This window comes from Rattus rattus, chromosome 9 (genome assembly GCF_011064425.1).
Source record: "Rattus rattus isolate New Zealand chromosome 9, Rrattus_CSIRO_v1, whole genome shotgun sequence".
Classification (NCBI taxonomy): domain Eukaryota; kingdom Metazoa; phylum Chordata; class Mammalia; order Rodentia; family Muridae; genus Rattus; species Rattus rattus.
The window spans coordinates 84515475-84536084 of record NC_046162.1 but is presented as its reverse complement, the minus strand read 5'-3'; the positions used below and the strand labels follow the sequence as shown (position 1 = coordinate 84536084).

Below are 20610 nucleotides of genomic sequence, written 5' to 3'. Positions count from 1 at the left end.
ATGAGAAGTGCTAAAAATGTAAAATGTATTATTTGTGTTAATTGGCTCTAGATAAGTATCTCTACCTTTCAAATCTATTTTTACATATATAAAATAAAAGACTATGCTCTTACTTGTCTTGAAGGGTGGCTGTGGTTGCTAAATTTTTTCCTAGTAGTTGTCTGAGCTGGGCCAGCACTAAAGAGGCTGAAACAGGACTACAGAAAGTTCAGAGAATTTACACATCTGTCTATATATTATTCCAGTGCAGCCGGAGATACAGAGAGGAGATATATATGAGTTGGCAAATGAATTTGAGAATTAATTTTTACTTTTAGGATCACTTTACTAAAAAGGAAAATAATCTTAGATTCATCCAGAGACAAGGGTACTAAAGCCAAATAAATGTAAACAAAAGAATAAGGAACCAGAGACTAGTTTGTAATTTAACTGCAAATACTTTACAACCTAAGGACTTAACCAGGGCTCTGTTTCCTCAAAGCAATCCCAATGATTAACCCATTTGAATATTACCAATATCTACAACCATACTCCTAAGTCCCACAAAGTTTTCAAGAGTCTATAAACTCAAATATACTGTTTTGTAATGAGATAAATGAATTGGTCACAGATAGTACAATGCTGAAACACATCATCATTCCACACTGAGAGTGATGAAGGAAGACTGACTACTTTACTCTTTTAAGTAATTCAGTGAGGAGCTAAGGACAGAAGGCAGTACCTGCTCTGTAAAGATCTCCTGTGTGAAGATGGTCTTCATCCTGCTCAAGGAGCTTGGCTTAATCACGATCTAAAATTGTTAAAAGAATTCCAGTAGCATGTAAAACTGTATGATGTACACTGACTTTCATGAATTTATTACCCAATATGGAAATAATGCACAATATTGATGTTGAAAAGTTGAATTTTTCTCTCATAAGTGACTTCTCAAGCCTGACATTAAAATTCACAGAAGCAGAACCAATGTAAAACATACACATAAAAGCGGTGCACACATGTGCATGCCTGTGTCTCAGGCACCAGGAGCAACCTGGGCAATATACTGAGAACTTGTCAAAAATAAAGATAAAACATACTTTAAAATTACTTAATAAATTGTACTAACTACTGGCATCTTAAGTTAGTGGGTAGAAAAGGTTTATCTAATAAATAGAGACAAAAACATACATATTTCATACACACATATGCACTTAGTTATACATATGACACTACACACCAAATTATACTTCGAATGGACTAACTTAAAGCCAATGCAGAACTGGAGCATATGCGGCTCAGTGGAAGGTGCCTGCCTAGTGTAAGACAAGCCCTATGCTTGTTCTTTAGTACTGAGAAGGAAAGACTTCCCTGTGAAGCAGAAGGCCATAAGTAAACCAGAGTAAACCCTGGTACGCTGGGGGTGATGCCTCACACCTACAACCCAGCACTCTTGTGAAAAGACAGGGGACCACGTAAAACTTCGAGCCACTCTAGACTACAGAGCAAGGCCTTGTCTGAAAGAAACAAAAGCAAACAAACAAAAAAAGCAGAACTAGTTTTATTAATAGTCAAAAAAATAGAAAAAAGAGTGCCCATTCTTCACCAATCAAATCTGCAGGCCAGGCATGGTGGCACGCGCCTTTAATCCCAGCTCTCAGGTGGCAGAGGCAGACAGATTGCTATGGGTTTGAGGTCAGCCTGGTCTACATACCAAGTTCCAGGATAGCCAGGGTCAAATAGGGAGACTTTGTCTTGATAAATAAATACATAAATAAATTTTTAAAAAAAGTTACAAAAAATGGGGCTGTCTAGGCATAGTAGGATTTTAAGAAACCAAGGGCTCTGCTGTATTTTTTTTTTTTTTTTTTTTTTTCTTTTTTCGAGCTGGGGACCGAACCCAGGGCCTTGCGCTTCCTAGGTAAGCGCTCTCGCTGAGCTAAATCCCCAGCCCCGGCTCTGCTGTATTTAATGTGAACAGTGAAACTGGAAATATCTCTACAAAAAATAATCTGAAAGAATTCACAAACACTTGGCAAAGTCGCACTTACTTAGTAATAACTGCTTGCCACAGTTTTATCTTAAATAGACTGACAAGTGTATGAGGATATAGATGTGGACTGCCTGTGTTTACATTTATATGAGTTTATATATCTGAGCTTCAGAATAAATTAGAAAATCTACATAGGAGATAAAAAAAAAAACCCCATTGAGACTAGCATGGGTTCCAGGCCAGCCTGTCTCAAACAACAACAAGAAAGAAGACTGGAAAATGGCTGGGCAGAGGACTGCTCTTGCAGAAGACACTCACTTGGTTCCTAACATCCATATCAGGTCACCTGAACTCTGGCCCCTGAGGCTCCCCTCCCTCTTCTGGATTCTGTGGGCAACTGCACACATGAACATATGCCCACACAGATTTTGAATAAATGTAATTCCTATTTTTCTAGGAATTCCTGAATAAAATTTCAAACTAGCAAACAACTAAAACTACTTTAATGAACACGATGTATTTATTTTAGACTATAAAAGATCATAAATACACTAATTATATGTATATAGTTAATTATATAAGTAGCTTAGACACACTTTCTTTCAGAAAAAGATAATTAACAATTACCTTCATCCCCAAAGTGGAGCAGACTAAGTCAATGATAGCACTAAGCTGGTTGCTATGGAAATACATGGCCACCAATAACAACATCTCCCCAAAGGAAGCCGAGACACCTGATGTACTGTTAAAACAGAAGAAAAACTATGAATTTCAAGGAGGGAATAAATAAGAAAAGCTTTGTCAACTAAGAGACACAAATGGTTGCTTGCCTTACCTCTCAAAGTAAGCTTCTTCTTTGATCATCCAGCTGAGCCACACGACCATCAGCTGCTCCTGCTCCGGTGTGCTGCAGAAAGCACATGCCACCCACATAAGCCACAGAGCAGTGAAGAAAACAATCCGAAAGAACCTTTCCGATTTCTAAAGATGTATTTACTCTTTTTTATATGTGCCAGGATTCTGCCTGTTTGCACCATGTGCATGCCTGGTGCCCTCAGATCCCCTGGACCCAGGGGTTCTGAGCCACTGTTGGTGCTGGGAACTGAACCCAGGTCTTCTGCAAGAGCACAAAGTGTTATTTACCCCTGAGCCAGCTCTCCAGCCCTGAAATTATTTTTCATAGGAGTTTTACTTTCTTCTCTATTTTGAAATACCAGCTCAAATGAACGGTTTGCTGAATTGGACCATTAATTATAAACGAGATGAATAATTCTAGAACTCAAAGATGGTGGCTTTGGCTTCATCAACCAGAACTGTCAAAACCTTGATTCTTTTTTATTTTAACTTTTATTTTATATACGTGAGTACACTGTAGCTGTCTTGAGACACACCAGAAGAGGGCATCAGATCTCCTTACAGATGGTTGTGAGCCATCATGTGGTTGCTTGGAATTGAACTCAGGACCTCTGGAAGAGCAGTCAGTGCTCTTAACCACAGAGCCACTCTCCAGCCACCTCCTCAATTCTTAGTAACTATATATTTGTATAGAGTGACATTCCCTCTTATTCCTTGGAAAAACAAAGGTCTCTGGGATTAAAATGTTGAAAGAACTATATTAAAAACTAGCCAGTTACTTCCTATAGGAAAACGTTTTAAAAATCAAATGTTAAAACATAAGCATCAAATTTGGTAGTTCAACCTTTAATCCCAGCTCTTGAGAGAGAGAGGAAGGCAGATCTCTGTGAATTCAAGACTAGCCTGGTCTACATGGTAAGACCCTGTCTCAAAAGAACAAAAATAAACAAACAAAAAAATTCCTTGAGCATCAAAAAGTCAGAAACCAAGTTCTAAAATCTAACAAATTAATGTATCTTTTAATTCAAATTTAATTTATGGAAATATTTTTGGTAGAATTTTAAATTTTAGTCAGAAATTATTACTAATCACAAAAACTAAGAATATGAGCTCACCATATTTAAAATGGCTATAAAAATAACGGTAATAACTTTTTTAAGTTTTTTTTCCATTTATTATTTACTTATTTTGTGAGGGTATGTACAGCAGGACACGTGTGTAGAGGTCAGAAGTCAACTTGGTGTCAGGCTCGGTGGCCACTGTCTTTACCCACTCAGTCACCTCACTGACCCAACGGCAGTAATAACATCTTTAGAACAATCACCATACTTAAAATTAAAAGGCACTCTGACTTTGGCTTGTACACAAATGTCACAGCTCTCTTCCACCTCTCTGCAAGTAAAACAGAGAACAACTGAACAGTGTGCTTTGCTTCTCTCACTACTCCAAGCTAAGAACGTTTAAAAGGCCATTCATTTCTATACATAACATTGCTCAACTATCCCTCAGTCACTCCACTAAGGCAAGACAGTGCTGTACGGGCCGTGCCTGGAGGCCGGCCAGAGCCTGTGGGATCCGCCTCTGTGGGTATGGATGGTGTGTTCTGAAACCTAACTGTACCCTCTGAACTGTAGTCCTCCCACCAAACACCCGGCTCCTCAGTGGAATGAGGTAACTGTTACAAAGGGCCCGGGGCAAACGCCTGAAGCACACAGCTACCACCACTTGTACTTGATTTGACTTACATACTTTCCTGAACAAAACACGTTTCTAGGTTGGTGGAAAGGCTCAGATGGTTGAAAAACAAAAACAAAAACGAAAAACCCACATGAGTTTGACCCCTGGGACCTGTGTGAGGGAAGAATTGACTCCCACAAGTTGTTCCAAGAACCCTACGCACATGCATGGCACATGCGTGCCCACACACGTATACATGTACACACAAAATAAATAAATGCAATAAAAGCTCCTTAACAAAAAGTCTTAGAGAAAATCAGCAGCCTTCAAGGAATCAAGGGCTACTATAACAAGGAAAGTCCAGTATCAGGAATCAGTCAGCAAACAATCTAAATCTTGGGAGGAAACCAGGAGTTAAAGGACAATCTTAACAACACAGCAAGTTCCAGACAAGATTCTCTACAAAAATCAAAAAAACAACAACAAGGAATTAAGTGAATAAAGGAATAAAGAACAAAAAGAGAACTCTTAGGAACTAAGCCTGCAGTGAAGACAGAGCCTGAGAGCAGACAGCGAAAACACCTGTAAGGGATTGTGGTGATGGCGGGATAACTGCTAAAATGCTAAGATCGCCGAGCTACACCAAAGTGTTTTACGGTAGTTTTCAAAAAGAAGAGCAAAGCACAGAGAAAAGTATGAGATAAGAATATCCAGCAGTTGGTTGCTTCTGAAAGATTCCCACAGGAGGCTGAGACACAGAGACCCCAGGGGAAGACACTGGCAACACAGCAGTGCAGGGACACCTCCTTCTACTAAAGGGCACTGGTTTCCAGTGGGAAAGGACCCACTGGGTGCCTCCAGTGACAGAGCAGCAATGCTCGTGTGACCAGCACTGGAAGGCTGTGCCAAAGTACTGCAGTAAATTCCAGGCAAGCCAGAGAGACTGAGAAGAAGCCACACAAAGGGACAAGGAACTGGAGTGACTTCAGACACTGACAACAAAGCAAGAAGTCAGGAGACAACGGAACAGACACACACTTTCAAAATCCTCAAAAGAAATTATTCCCTGCTTAGAATTCTACATGCCATTAAACCATTTGCCAAATGTCAAAATGGACGCATTTTCAGAAATCCACCCCTGCTCTGAAGAATTTACCTCCCACGTGACTGCTTTCTAAAGATGCAAAACGAAAATCTATGCCTGTGTACAGCTGTAGAACACTAGGTACAAAGGGACCCAGCCACAACTGGAGTAGACAGCGCTGCTGTGGGCAAGACTTAGGAAAAAGACTAAAGCGACAGACCGTGTACTGAGTCAGAACGGACCCAGAGGACATTCAGCCGCAGCTTGTTTCTGTGTTGTTGGGTTTTGTGTGTCAGTGGTTTTCTTGGTATTTTGAGACCCTTCGTCCTTCCAATGTCCTTATGTAAGTCTCAAAACTGTGTACCACCACACCTGGATCTGGGACTATGTACCTAGGCTAGCCTCAAACACATGGCAGTCCTCTTGTTTTGGTCTCCTGTGAGTTGGGATTAGAGGCATGAACCACTACAACCAGCAAGATTTAGTTCTGCAGTTTGGAGTTGAATTATTACTACACAGAACACGAAGAAAATTTAAAACAAAACTGCAGCCAAACCTGATAAGCGGAGTTCAATCCTTGAAGCCCACATGGTAGAAGAAATGAGTCCTTCAAGTTGTTCTTTGACCTCCACGCATGCACCATAGCAGCATGCACACACACACACACACACACACACACACACACACACACACAAATATTGTGCTAACTAAACAACTAATAAAAAATAAACAAGTAAGAAATAAGTAATAGGGCTGGAGAGGTAGCTCAGCGGGGTAAAAGCACTGACTGCTCTTCCAGAGGTCCTGAGTTCAATTCCCAGCAACCACATGGTGGCTCACAACCATCTGTAATGAGATCTGATGCCCTCTTCTGGTGTGTCTGAAGACAGCTACAGTGTACTTATATATAATAAATAAATAAATCTTTAAAAAAAAAAAAAAAGGAAATTTTTTTACAAGTTTTTAAAAGTACTATTAAAACCCAAAACAGGGGCAAACTCATTGGCCATAATTTCAAATTCCTGCTTTCACTCTGAAAAAATAACTTTAAAAAAAAAAAAAAAAAAAAAAAAAAAACCCAAAACAACTCAAGAACTAAAAGATATTACCTCCAAGGAAGGAAAAAAGTAGAGAAAGAATTACAAAAGTAGAGAAAGCCTTTAACAATGTTCGGAAGAAACTTTGACAAAGACTAATAAAATGGCTGGCATTCAGTAGACACTGATACCTTTTATTGGCCGGTTTCTGTGGTGACCCTGTAATAACATGTTATATGCCCTTTGTGATAGCAACACTCGTGCTAGGCAAACATGCTACCTACAGTACACGCTCGCCCCTATGCAAACACTTAAACAGAAGCACAGTTGAGAAGGCGGGTGACTTGCGCAGCACGGTACCTGACAAGTGTGGAGAAGGCCAGCAGCATACAGAAGGACAACGAGACGAAGCGAACCCCGGCGGGCGTGGCGGGAGGCCGGCTGGTCATCAGCTGCAGCAGCTGCTCGGCTTCTTCTTCCGTTGGCCTAAAAGCGCAAACAAAATTTGTGTGTTTTTGTCAGTAAACAAGCAAATTTTCCAACATTTTAACCCTTCACGTACAAACTTTTTAGCCTCACTTTATAGAAACTACATCCAATTACTTACTTTTGTATATGTGTGTACATGTGCACGAGCATGTGTTATGCTGTGTGGGTTGTATGTGAGTAGTGCACATGAATGTACGGGTGTTCGTGTCTGGGCATGCATGCAGGAGCAGAGGAGGGTGCTCTGTCTTACTGCCTCAGGTACAAGTTAGCTGCTCCCTCTAGGCTTGCTAACCACAAGCTCCTGGGGTGTGGTCTGTCTCCTTCACATTCACAGGAGGTGATGTCACAGACATGCTCAACCATGCTCAGCTTTTTAGACGAGTGTTGGAGATTTAAACTCAAGTTATCATGGTTGCAGAGCAAGCATTCTTAACCCTGAGCCATTACCCCAAGCCCAACACCTTCACTTTTATTAGCTAATTCTTTCTTTTCAATTGTCTCCTTTTTGAATGAGACATTTGATTTAAATGACGTATGATTTGCCACAGAGAATAGCAAGTCGAATTACTCTGTTGTCTGTGTAAAAATCAAATAACAAATAAACAGGGTTCTGTGACCAACAGACTTCCAAGGAAGTAATAGCAGAGGTCATAGACATAACAAGCACATATTATTTATGTACAGTCATACGTGTACTTAAGAGCTCACAGCAATCTGCATTTCATGCAGCTATGGGTTAATGGGTTGTAATGACGTGATCTGAACCAGACTGATGGGCCGGCCAGCATTTGCTTAACTGAACGAGTGTGAGCTGGAGACACAGTGTTCAGAGACCAGCTGAGAGCAGTATTCCAAAGGATTGGTACAGTAACTTAGAACTCGTGTTCAAGAAGACATCCTGTCAATTCTAAAGGATCTCCTTCAACTGGGCCCAGGTATGGTATGTAGTGGCTCACTCAAGTGTGGTAAGTCACAGGATCCTTTACACTGTCATTAAAAACTTAGACACTACTCCTGTCCCTCTGATATTTGCATAATTCTGTTTGTAACCAGACTAAATTAGATCAAAATATTCCTTAATGACAGTTGGCTTTAATACCTTCAATCTTGATATAAGCTAGTAAGACTAAGACCTGAATCCTCTTAATGAAGGCCTTTTGGTCAACTTCTTTGAGATTAGAAACAAGAAGAAAAAGATACAGAAGGAAATATCAGATTGAGTACTTGAGTCCAGCAATCCCCATCAAGGCACAGTATAGACGTAGGAGTGCGCTGGCTTTGACGACATGCTCTTCTTTGAGCCCCGAGTACACCGACACAGTAGGCTCCATCTCCACATCGGCTTCCTCCACAATACGGGTGCTCCTCACTGTGGGGAGAATGCCCATCAACTCCAGAAGAAGCTGCCTTCTCATCTGCCAAAGCACCGAGCCGCTGCTCTCCCTTCTTCTCTGTAAGAAGTGTGAATCAAAGGAAGAGAGGATGGGGCAGTTACTAAATTCAAAGGAAGCTGAACAGATCTTGTCACATGAGCACTTGCAGCTGACCTAACGTGAGGAGGGGAGCCTGTTATAACTGCAGTAAGAAAACTCAAAATTTACTCATCTACTCACTCCAGCTTGCACTGACTGCAGAGGAAAAGCTAAATTATTGCGGTTAGGTTGTGAACAGTATCAGTGGTGCCTTAGCTGAGTGTGGCCGTCCACTCTGGAGACAGAGGCAGGGGAGCTGCTGGAGGCCAGCCAGTCTATATGGCAAGTTCCAGTACAGCCAGACTGCAGAACAACAACTTCTTTAAAAAATTCAAAGTAGGGCTTGCGAATGGCTCTTACTTAAGTAAGAGCACTTGCTGCTTTGCAGAAGACTCGGGCTTAATTCCCAGCACCTATACTGTACTTCCAAGCCTTAAGGCAGTACAATAGCAAGCCTGGGTTTGGAGAGCCTGAAAGCCTCTGTCTTCAGCTCTAGGGCTACCACTAATTACACTTGATGGCACATTAGCTAACCTCCCTGAACCCACGCTCCTTCTTGACAAGGAAATAAGCAGTAGTATTATGTGCCTTTCGAGTCATGGTTGAGAGTCTGTACCTCCAGAGGCAGCACCCAGCCCCGCTCTCCAGGCAGGGATATTGTAGTCGTCATTCACTCTTCAAGTCTAACACTGTACTTGACAAGAGGCAAGCACTCAATGCTTACTAAGAAACCAACAAAGAAGGATCACACTCAAGAAAGGAATGCTAAACTACAAAGGGAGTGGCATTTCCTTAGGCAAGTATGGTGGCAGATAACTTTAATCAGTGCTTATTCTGACGACTGCTATCAGGGAAAGTGTAATAAGCCTGACTGAAACAGCAGTGTTAAAATTCCAAGAAGAAACATGTGGTGCACACAGGACTTAGAGGAACAGAGGAACATCCTGAGTACTCAGCACACAGCCACACACCAGTCACACAATACATGTGCATTCCCTTTTAAAAAGCAAAGCCATCAACTGTAAAGAAAGCAAGTCTTGAATGTAGAATGATGTGATACCTTTGGACAAAACTAGTTTTTAACCCATACACAGGCTACTGTTTCAACTTGTGTTTCACTCTGCACCAGCAAATTCTACTCAGAAGCACAAAAAAATTGTTTTGCAAAAACTGAGGTATTCTGCAAAGATAAAAAATGGTGGAGCTAGGGGATGGTGTTGTACAACTTTAATCCCAGCGCTTGGGAGACAGAGGCAGTCAGATCTATGAGTTCCAGGCCAGCCTGGTCTACAGAGTGAGTTCCAGGATAGCCGGAACCACAGAGAAATTGTGTCTCCAAATAAATAAATAAATGGATGGATGGATGGATGGATGGATGGATGGATGGATGGATGGATGGATGGATGGATGGATGGAGAAAGGAAGGAAGGAAAAGCAAGACAAGACATGACAAGGCAAGACAAGACAAAAATGTTGAGTGGGAAAGAATGTTGGCAATGGAGGCCATGCCTGTAGTCGATACCAACACTTATGAGGATTCCCTCAGACTCAGACTGGGTCAGCCTAGGCTACCACATTCCACAACAGCCTACTATATCTATCAAACACACACACACATACACACACACACACACACACAGAACAAACAAACCTGCTGCAAGACACAACTCACAAGCCAGGCATGCTAGCACACCTGCAACCTTAACTGCTCAGGTTAGAAGAAGAAGCCACTCAAGGGCAATCTTGGCAACTTAGTGAGACTTAGCAGCTCGGTGGGAGAGTACTTACCTGGTATACGAGAGGCTCTGAATTCAATCTCAGGACCACAAAACATAATGCACCACACTGTTTATTAAATTATTTATTATGTACCATAAAATATATAATTTATATCAAAAGGTAAATAGAAAAACAAAATTAATATATACACACAATGGCGTATTATTCAACCTTAAAAAAGAAGGAAATTCCTTTGTTGGAGTGTTTTCTACATGATGGAAGGGTCTCATGATGTAGCCCAGCTGGCAGAGAATGTGATATGTATCTATCCCATAATCCTGCTTCTAGCTACTGAGTGTTAGTATTAAAAGTATATGTAACAATGCTTGGTTAAGGAAATTCTGACACATGCTTCAAGAATGAACCTGGAAACCATTATGTTAAGAAGATAACATACACAAAATGGCAAGTATCCTATAATGTGATTCATATGAGGTACCTACAAAGACACCCAGAATTCACACAGATCAACACAGAGCAACAATCACCAGTTACAGGAAAAAGGAGGAGCGGGCAAGTGAATGGGTTCAGAGTCTCTAGAGCACAGGATAGAACTCATATAGCGTGCTCACCCAACAAGTGTAAAGCCGAGACAACAAAAGAAGAAAACAAAATCCTCAAAATAGATAATGGTTATCTATGCATAACACTGCCAGGGTTCCTTATCTTTGCACACTTGTGTGTGTGTGTGTGTGTGTGTGTGTGTGTGTGTGTACACGCATACACACAAGCTGTATAAATGTACAGCTCAGAGACAAATGCTGGGTGTCTTCCAACTCCCCACTTCCTTTATTTTTAAAGATGTATTTATTTTTTATTTATCTGACTCTGTGTACGTATGTACACAGGAAAGGGAGGCTGCACAGAGGGCATCAGATCCTCTGGATGTAGAGTGACAGATGGCTGTGAGCTGCCCACTGTGAGTACTAAGAATAGAACTTGTGTCCTCCAGAAAAGCAGGAGTGCTCCCAACCGCTGGGCCACCCTTGCAGCTGCCCCACCTTACGTTTTTAGACTGAACCGAACACGACATTCCAGCTACACCAGCTGACCAGGAAGCCTCCAGGACTCTTACATATCAGCTCCCCCAACATAGAATTCAGGACAACTGCTACCACACTCTGTTTTTACATGGTTGCTAGGGTTCTAAAGTCAAGTCCTTATGTTTGTATAAAAGCATTTACCCACTGAGTCTCCAGCCTTATACTGTAAAAGTTCTGAAGTGTATCTAAAAAATGAATGCAAACTTCAATATATATTTTAACACACACACACACACACACACACACACACACACACACACACTAAATTACAGAATATAACTTACTTTGATGGTCTACTGTAATAGTTCTCAAAAACCTAACATAGGAACCTAGAGCAACCCCAAATTCTTTCAGGGGTCCAGAAAGTACAATACCTATTCGCAATGTTGAGATGGTATCTTGTCCCTCCCATTCTTAGTAGGGTACAGTACATTCTCCAAAGACCTCTGCTAAACTAGACTTTGAAGAGATTTAAAAAACTGTAAAACAGTACTACTACTACTTCACTAGTTTTTAAAAAACACTTGTATGTTTTAAAAATGTGACGTTTACTAAGCACGGGGGACAGTCCTGTGCTTTTTGTAATCAGGAGGCTTAGGGACAAGTCTAAGGAAGAACTGAGGGCCAGCCTTGACTAAAAACCAAGACTGAGCTCAAAACACACATCCCCCCCCAACACACACTTCATGTTTATATTTAATCATGCTTTTTAATAAACTCAATTTTTCAAAATTTGTAACTTCTAATTGGGAAATATCAAAACATATGAACATACAGCTTTCATATCCTTTTTCTTTTTTTTAAATGTAAGGAGGTTCCTAACTGGTCTAAAGATAGCTTTTCTTTCCTTTGTTTTCCCCTTCTCACCCTGACTTTTGTTTTGTTTTGTTTTGTTTTGTTTTGTTTTGTTTTGTTTTGTTTTTTAGACACAGTCTCTCTATATAGCCTTGGCTGGCCTGAAAGCTGGTATGTAGACCAGGCTGGACTCAACTTCATAGAGGTCCAGTTATCTACTACTGTTAGGTCCTGAGTTAAAGGTGTATGCTACTATGCCTGACTCCCATGGCTTTTAGTCTTGAAATAATAGCAATCCTCCTGCCTCAGCTTTCCAAGTATAGGGATTATGGTATGCGGTACCAGGCCTAGCTAACAAGACCCTGCTAAGCAGTTTCTCCACTCTTAATAACTGCCCTGGGGAGTAAATCTTCCCTACGTGCATACGTGACTCTCACCTGTTGTCCATTTCGAATGAAGGTTCCAAACCAAGTCCTGACTTTTGCATTTGTTCCAAGAAGCAAGCCACTGACAAAGCAAACCAAGTCACTCACTCCATCTTCACAAGCTTCAGTTTTGGTATGATCCAATGTCAAAGCTACCCCAAGGCCTGGCAAGTGACATTCTTCCACCTAACGCAGCAGAGAAGAGTAAATCAAACACAATACGATATGGGAAAGAGCCAGGACATTTCATTTAATGCACCTCGAGTACAGAGGAAGAGAGCTCAACAAACATAAGACCAAGAGGGAAGGCAGCTCCCTCGGCCAGCATATGAATACAATTCCCAATTTCTACAGGGTTCTCAGAGAAATCCTACTGTAAAATGTGCTGTCACAAAGAGACAAGAGGATCCTTACCACCATGCCCCGGACCTTCAGGGCCTGAGAAGGATTCATTCTGCATAAGAAGCGTAAGGCGTCTGTCCTGCGCCTCCCTCCAAGGCTTTCTTCATCCTGCCGTTCTCCATTTTTGATCAGGCCCCTACAAACTATTATTTAAGAGCCTCTATTAGTTTAAGCTTTGTCAAGCTTTTTAAAGTAAGATGTTATAAACCATTTTTTTATTTTTGAAAATCGACCATTTATGCAGCGTAAACAATGTAGAAGGAAGACCCTGAGAACCTGATAGTATTTCAACAGAAACCAAGTCAAAAGGAGCAAAGGACTGAAATAGTCCTTAGGGAATGACAACCTGGGGACAAGGCCTAGTCATACCTGCTACTATAAACCCACAAGGACAAAGGTAGTGAACAACTAAATATACTCAAGCTGGCCATGAGGCACAACTCTACTCACAGCATTAGGGAGCTGGGGGAGAATCTCTAATTGGAGGCCAGCCTGGACAACATAGCAAAATCCAGGCAAACTGGAGCTAAATAGGGATTCAGTGTCACAAGGAAAACAACAAAACCAGGGCTGAACCAGGCGGAAGAGCACCTGATGAGGTTCTGCAATCAATTCTGAGGAAACAAAACAATCAGTGCAGCCTAGTAACAAGGCTGTGATCTGACCTACTCCAGAGTCTGAAGCTTACGAGTCTAAAGATCACAAGTCCAAAGCCTGCTTGAGCAGCGAAGTGAGTTCAAGTCTAGCCTGGACATCTTACTGAGCCTCTATCTCAGAATAAGAAAGTTAAGAGACAGATGAACAGTGGCGGAGGGCTTGCCAGACACTGCGCTCAATCCCCAGTACTGAAAATAAAAGGTTGTTTACTTGTAAAATAAATTTTAGCAAAATATTTTTCCTGACAAAATCCTGGGGAAAACTGTTGCCAAGAAATCTACCCTTCTAAGCTCAAAGGATAACTCATTGGCAGAGCAAGTAGCTCTGGGTTCAATCCCAAACACACATAATAAAATGAAATAAAAAATAAATATAAATAATCTACACTACAAGGAACGAAGGCAATTGAATGAAGAACACCAAAAATACTAAGTACACAGATAAAGCTTTTCCCCACATTTTAAAAAGGATTTAAAATCAGCTGGGCATGGCCGCACACAAGTGCACCACCACCACTGGGAATGACCAGGAAGGAGATTAACTTAAAGTTCAAGGTCACTCAGGCTACACAAGACCCTGCCAAAAAAAAAAAAAAAAAATCAGGAAAGGGTGGGTGCTGGTGAAGTAGCTCTGCAAATCCAAATGGTTAGCACCAAGCCCTACCACAGGACACACACGGCAGAGGAGGGTCGGCTACTCATGGACATTGTCCTCTGATCTCCACATGCACACCCATATGCAAACCCACACAAACTAAACAAGGAAATAAATAATAAGAAAAAGAATTAACTAGCTAAAATACAAGCAGTAAGGATGTTATTCAAGCCTTATAATACACATAAATTAAATATATGGTAACAAATGATACAAAGGAAAGAAAAGATAAAAATAGCATGGCATACCTAACCACCACCACAATTGCACTAAATGACTAATTATCTACACACTTCAATTAAAAGACGGACTGGTGAGGGGTTGGGGATTTAGCTCAGTGGTAGAGCGCTTGCCTAGCAAGCACAAGGCCCTGGGGTCGGTCCCCAGCTCCGAAAAAAAGAAAAAAAGAAAAATAAAAAAAAGACGGACTGGTCTAGGGTGTAGCTTAGGCACTGGGTCCCACCCTGGCACAAAAGGGAGGGAAGACATAGCACTGAGTATGGTGCCATGCACCTGTAACAGCAGCCCCACTCAGAAGGCAAAGGCAGGTTCAAGGACAGCTGGGCTAACGGTCAAGACTATCAAAAAAAAAAAAAAAAAAGGCCCAAAATATGCCAAATCAAAGTTTTCCAATATTTAATTCTTAAATTGTACTTACCTTCATTAAAACTATCAGGAACGTTGGCTACCAAGAGACACAAGAACCAGGCACCGTTTCTTACATGTAGCAAGGCTTCAGCCACATCCACTATAGGAAGCAAGGAAGGGAGCTCTGGAAGAAAAACCAGCTCCGTCACTACTGAGATGTGACCCCTACAGCGTCATATGTTCAATAGCCAGACATTTCAAAGATGTCGCCAAAATGCAAGTCACTTAGGCACTAGCTCCTCAGTCACAACAGCTACGCTTCAGTTACCCACAGCCACATGAGGCAAGGGGAGGGGTCACTAACTGGACAGCACAACCCAGAATGCAGCAGAAGGTTCCCCGAACAGCGCTGGTCTAAAAAGTTATTTTAATAAAAATCTTTTCATTTCTATATTTTCTTGTTTTTATTGTACCATATATATATATATATGTATGTATGTATTTATATATATATGTGTGCATTAAAAAGAATCTGAAAAAGCAAAATGTACATTAGCTCTAATAATATATATGTGTATTTAATATATTTGTAATAATAAGTATATTTAATATCTAATTTTAATCCACTCATTAATAGTTTTAATATTAACTGAAACAGAGATTTTATTTATCCCCTCTGCACTTTACTGCTTGATCAATGTATTATAAATATATATGAACTCACTAAAGTCATAAATCAGTAAATCAAATGTACACTGTTAACGTGTATATAACATGGCATCCTATACAAATAGTAGAAGTCACTGAGTCTTTGTCCTAATGCTAGTCATTCTTAATTTAAACTTTTTTAAAAGACACGATGTGCGTGAGGTGTCTATGTGAAGCTGTTAGATCCCAAGGAGCAGAGTTACAGCCTGGGAGCCGCCTGAACCACATGCAGGTCCTCTGGCCGAGCAGCAAGCACTCAGCTGCTGAACCGTCTTTCCAACCCTTTAAAATTTTAAGACATATTTTTACTAAGTAACTTTTAGATTTGTAAGGTTTTTTCGGGGGAAGCGGTGTTATCTGAGACATCATCTCACTTCGTAGACAAAGACGGTCTGGATTTTGACACAATACTCCTGTCAAATGCTGGACCACATCCCCTTTTGATAATCTTTGTAAGATACAAAATACCAAATTTGAGACTGGGGAGAGAACACTGCTCTTGCAAAGGACCTGGGCCCCTCATCCTATCGGGCAGCTTACGACTGCCTGTACCTCCAGCCTGAGGACATCCGGGCACAGACACACACAGACACACACAGACACACACAGACACACACAGCTCTGCGGGCGCAGGAGTCACAGGGGCGGCCCAGACTCTCTGCGTGTCTGCGATGCACTCGGCTGTCAGTGAGTGAAGTACCTGCTTGTAAGATACAAAGGACGTCCGCAGCCTCCTCCAAGTACACGGCGCTCTCAAAGAGCTCGGAAGACTTGAAGAAAAACTCCCCACTGCACTCCGACACCTTAGTGAGAAGAGGGAAGCAGGAAGAACGACTGAGTTTAAGGAAACTGTAATTGTTCTGTTTTTGAGCTCACACATCATGAGTTTGTGTGGCAGTTGAAATAAGGTCTCACTATGTATCTGTGGCTAATCTGAACTCAGTACGTAGACCAGGCTAGCCTTTAATCTATTGACCTAGAATGGCATACACTTAGTACACAGACCAGGCTGGCCTTTAATCTACTGACCTAAGGTCCTTGCTTGTCTCCTGCGGGGACTGAAGGTGTGCTCTTCCACACCAGCTCAAGTCACCACTTACAATATGGCTACTACACTGAGACAAGGTCTGTGGGATCCTATTGGTTTTAACAGTTCAACCACGATTATTACCAAGACATGGTAGCAGTAGTCTCAGAACCACAGAATGGCTACTGTTTATAATCCCAGCCTATGAGAGGCTGAGGTAGAAAAGTCTCCAGTTACAAGGCCACCCTGGCACCGGGTGGGACTGTGCACACCCCCCTCTGAAGACAGAAGAGAGGGCCCGAGACAGAGTGTGTGGAATCCAATCCACATTTTCAGAGGTACTTAAAGCTAAAGGACAAGGCAAGCCAAGAAACAGTAGAGGATGCTGTATGTATAAATTGTTGGCTAAAAACTCAATATTGGGCTACAAGATGGTAAAAGCACTTTGCCACACAAGCCTGATAAACTGTAACTCCCAGGACCCACAGTGGAAGGAAGCACAGAGGGACTCCTCAAAGGTAACCTTGACCTCTACATATGTGTCAACACATTCACAGTAACAAACATACAATTACTTTAAATTTAAATTTAAATTACTTTTAACTGTTGAAGCAGTATAACAAAAACAAATTCATTTAATTATAATGACCAATAGAGACAAAGTAAAACAACAACAACAACAACAACAAAGCCCACAAGAAATGACAGCTTTGAGCCTGGAACAGTGGTACATCCCAGCAATCTTAGCACACAGAAAACTGAGACAAGAAAAGATCAGAAGTCTGAAGTCATCCTAAGCAAATAGGGAGATTTGTCTCAAAGGAGGAGGGGAAAGAAACTTGGGGCAGAAGACAAAAAAAAAAAAAAAAAAAAATCAAGAAAATAACCTCTATGTTCCTTAAATTTCCTATGGTAGTATGTCACCCCATTTCCTGCATGAGAACAAGGCCATGTTAGACATTAACATCACCACAGAAGAAAATGGCTCTCATCACACCCAGGATGTATTTACGAGAGATGCAAGAAAATTACAGTATGGGAAAGTTTCAATTAACCATTAGCCAAAGGTTCATGACTTAAAGTAACCTTTGTGTGTGTGTGTGTGTATGTATGTGTGTGTGTGTGTGTATATATATATATGTATATATATATATATATATATATATGTATTCATATAAGTGGAGATTATGGGGCAATATTCAGTATTGGTTCTCAACTTTCACCTTGCTTGAGACAGTCAGTCCCTCTCCTCCATCCCCCCACCCTCCCTCCCCCTGACTCTCCTACCCCCCCATCCCCGTTCTCCTACACTCACATTGGTGTCTTGCCTATCTACGTGTGAGTTACAGATAACTGTAAGCTGCCATGTGGGGGCCGAGAACTGGACCTGGGTCCTCGGTAGGACAATTAGTATTGTTAACTGATAAGCCATCTCTCCAACCCAAAGGGTCCCTCTTTCTGTACCTGGGTGTATACGCCAGGCTGCCTGGCCCCTGAGCTTCCAGATATTCTCCTGTCTCCCATCTCACCAAGACCCACTAGATTACAGATGTGCACCACCACACATGTGGTAAAAGGGTTCTAGAGATTCAAAGTCAAGACAAACAAAAAAGTGCTACCAAACTTGGTAATTTCTACAAGTTAAGTTTCTTTTTGACAAATGTTAGGGGGGTTGGAGAGACAAAATGGCTCGGTGGTTAAAAGTACTCCTCTCTTGAGGAGAATCTAGGTGTGGGTCCCAGCACCCACATAATCAAGAACTCCAGTTCCAAGGAATCCTATGTTCTCGTCTGAGCTCTGCACTCATAAGTACACAGACATAGAAATATAAGCAAAACACTCATACACGTAAAATAAACAAAAATTTAAAAATTATTTTGAAGGGCCTGGAGAGATGACTCAGTGGTTAAGAGCACCGCCTGCTCTTCCAGAGGTCCTGAGTTCAAATCCCAGCAACCACATGGTGGCTCACAACCATCTGTAATGGGATCCGATGCCCTCTTCTGGTGTGCCTGAAGACAGCGACAGTGTACTTATATATAATAAATAAATAAATGTTTTTAAAAAATTATCTTGAAGATATTAAAAACAATTATATCAATTCCATACATACACACAAAAAAATCCTGATGATAAATACAGAATAGTTGGGTGTGGTGGCACATGCCTTTAATTCCAGTATGAGACAGCAGAGGCAGGTGGATCTCTTGGAGTTGTAGGCCAACCTGGTCTATAGGAAAGTCAGGACTACACAGAGAAACCCTGTCTTCCAAAAAAAAAAAAAAAAAAAAAAAAAAAAGTCACTTCAGTTTTTGAAAGAAGAACATAAAACACAACAGAAATACCAGCAGAACACATAACCTGCCTTGCTGACATTTTCTAGATGCAGATATCAAGTCATGAATACTTTGGGCCAAAAAGAAAAGGTTGTTTTGTTTTTTGTTTTTTTCTTTACAAAGCACCTTGTTCATAATTGCCAACAATTCACTCAACACAAGCCGCAATCGACGAGGGGAATCACTGTGTTCAAATTCCAGAGTCAGTCCATGCTGAAGCTGTGACACCAGGATGCTCTCTCCACTGCCTCCTCCAAGTTTATGCCTAATGAAGTCCAAACATGGGAAACACGTTAAGACACTGGCAAGGCCAGCCTGACATCATGCACTCTCGGTAACTGCTTTCCATTTCCTCTGAAGCACTGTGTCCATGTATTCCAAGAGTTTGCAAACTGTAAATTAGTGATTGCCACTGCCACAACAATGGCTTTCTTACAGATACACAAGTGGCAGGAAAAGATACAAAATCAGCCTGGAGTCTCGGGGAATCAGCGTGATCTTTAAAGCTCAGTGATTCCCATAAAGCATTCCACCCTAGAAGACCTTCTCCTACTCAGTCCCCACCAAGAAGAACTGACCTAAACTGTAGCTAATCTTCTCTAAGCAACATCTTATGACACAGAAAGCAGCTCTCAGGAATTTAACTATAAACAGACAAGACCTCTGTCAAATGTTTTTCAGAACTGAAAATGTCACTCTCTTTTCTGGAGGAGCTCTGACAGCTCTGAACAACATCCTATCTCCTCCTTTGGAATATCAACTAAGTCCCAAGTCACGCAGAAGTGGACTTTACCTGAGCTGTTGCTCTTTGCTGGCATCCTGTTCCAGGGCGTGGAAGTCCACGGACAGCAGTGCAACAATGGAGTTGACAGCTTCCACTCCAGACAGAAGGCGAAGTATAAGTTTTTTATCCTGAGCCCAGCTTTGGCTCTGGTCGGCAGGAGCACAAAGAGCCATCCTCACCAAGCAGGGCAAGAGAAGTCTTAGTTCTGGATCACTTAAAGATGCCAGGCGAACGACGTCCACCTTCTGCATGGCTTCAAAAGCACAAGGGCTGACAAACTGAAGGCTTGTGCACTCAGGCATCATCTCTCTCGATCCTACGGAGTCAAAACAACAAAGTGAAAGTCGATGTCTACGTCCCGTGTGTATGAAAACCTTCTGAAAAACCTGAAAAAGTGTACTGAATATTTAGTAGGTCCTTGCATTGGCAATGTTGTTGGCACAATTAAAGCCCAGGTTTCTGTCTCTATGTTTCTACTGACATCTGGACGATAGGAATGACAACTGCAGATTAATGTGTCTTCCCAATGTAGGGATCTTTTGCTCTAATACTTGGGGAGAAATACTTGGTGGGAGAATTCCGGGCTGAATCCTTCTACCTAAACACAGTTCAAGATTTTCCTCATTACCACAGATAGGTGAGCTCCGAGAAATATGGAGAGAAAATGAACGTCCACAGCCGCATCTCACTAGTTTTACAAGCCTACTATATATATGTGACATATGATATATATCAGTTGAGTTTCTCTTTCCAACTTCCTACTAGATGGAAACACTGGTAAGTCATCTCTCCAGCCAAAAGTAATGTCAGATTCAAGGTTCTAAAAGCT

General features: G+C 41.5%; 1 protein-coding gene across 1 annotated transcript in view; it reads right to left on the bottom strand.

The window, feature by feature from the left end:
- The window catches only part of Ints2 (integrator complex subunit 2), a 45750-nt gene extending 25653 nt beyond the window's left edge, over positions 1-20097 (bottom strand). The window contains exons 1-11 of the mRNA XM_032912069.1: positions 19791-20097; positions 19124-19262; positions 16335-16437; positions 14997-15110; positions 13040-13170; positions 12638-12811; positions 8336-8562; positions 6983-7108; positions 2805-2876; positions 2597-2711; positions 722-790 (exon numbers count right to left, since the gene is read on the bottom strand). Of these exons, the coding sequence (XP_032767960.1) occupies positions 722-790; positions 2597-2711; positions 2805-2876; positions 6983-7108; positions 8336-8562; positions 12638-12811; positions 13040-13170; positions 14997-15110; positions 16335-16437; positions 19124-19262; positions 19791-20086 (1566 nt within the window). The 5' untranslated portion in view covers positions 20087-20097. The remainder of the gene's footprint in view (positions 1-721; positions 791-2596; positions 2712-2804; positions 2877-6982; positions 7109-8335; positions 8563-12637; positions 12812-13039; positions 13171-14996; positions 15111-16334; positions 16438-19123; positions 19263-19790) is intronic.
- Positions 20098-20610: the final 513 nt, after the last annotated feature.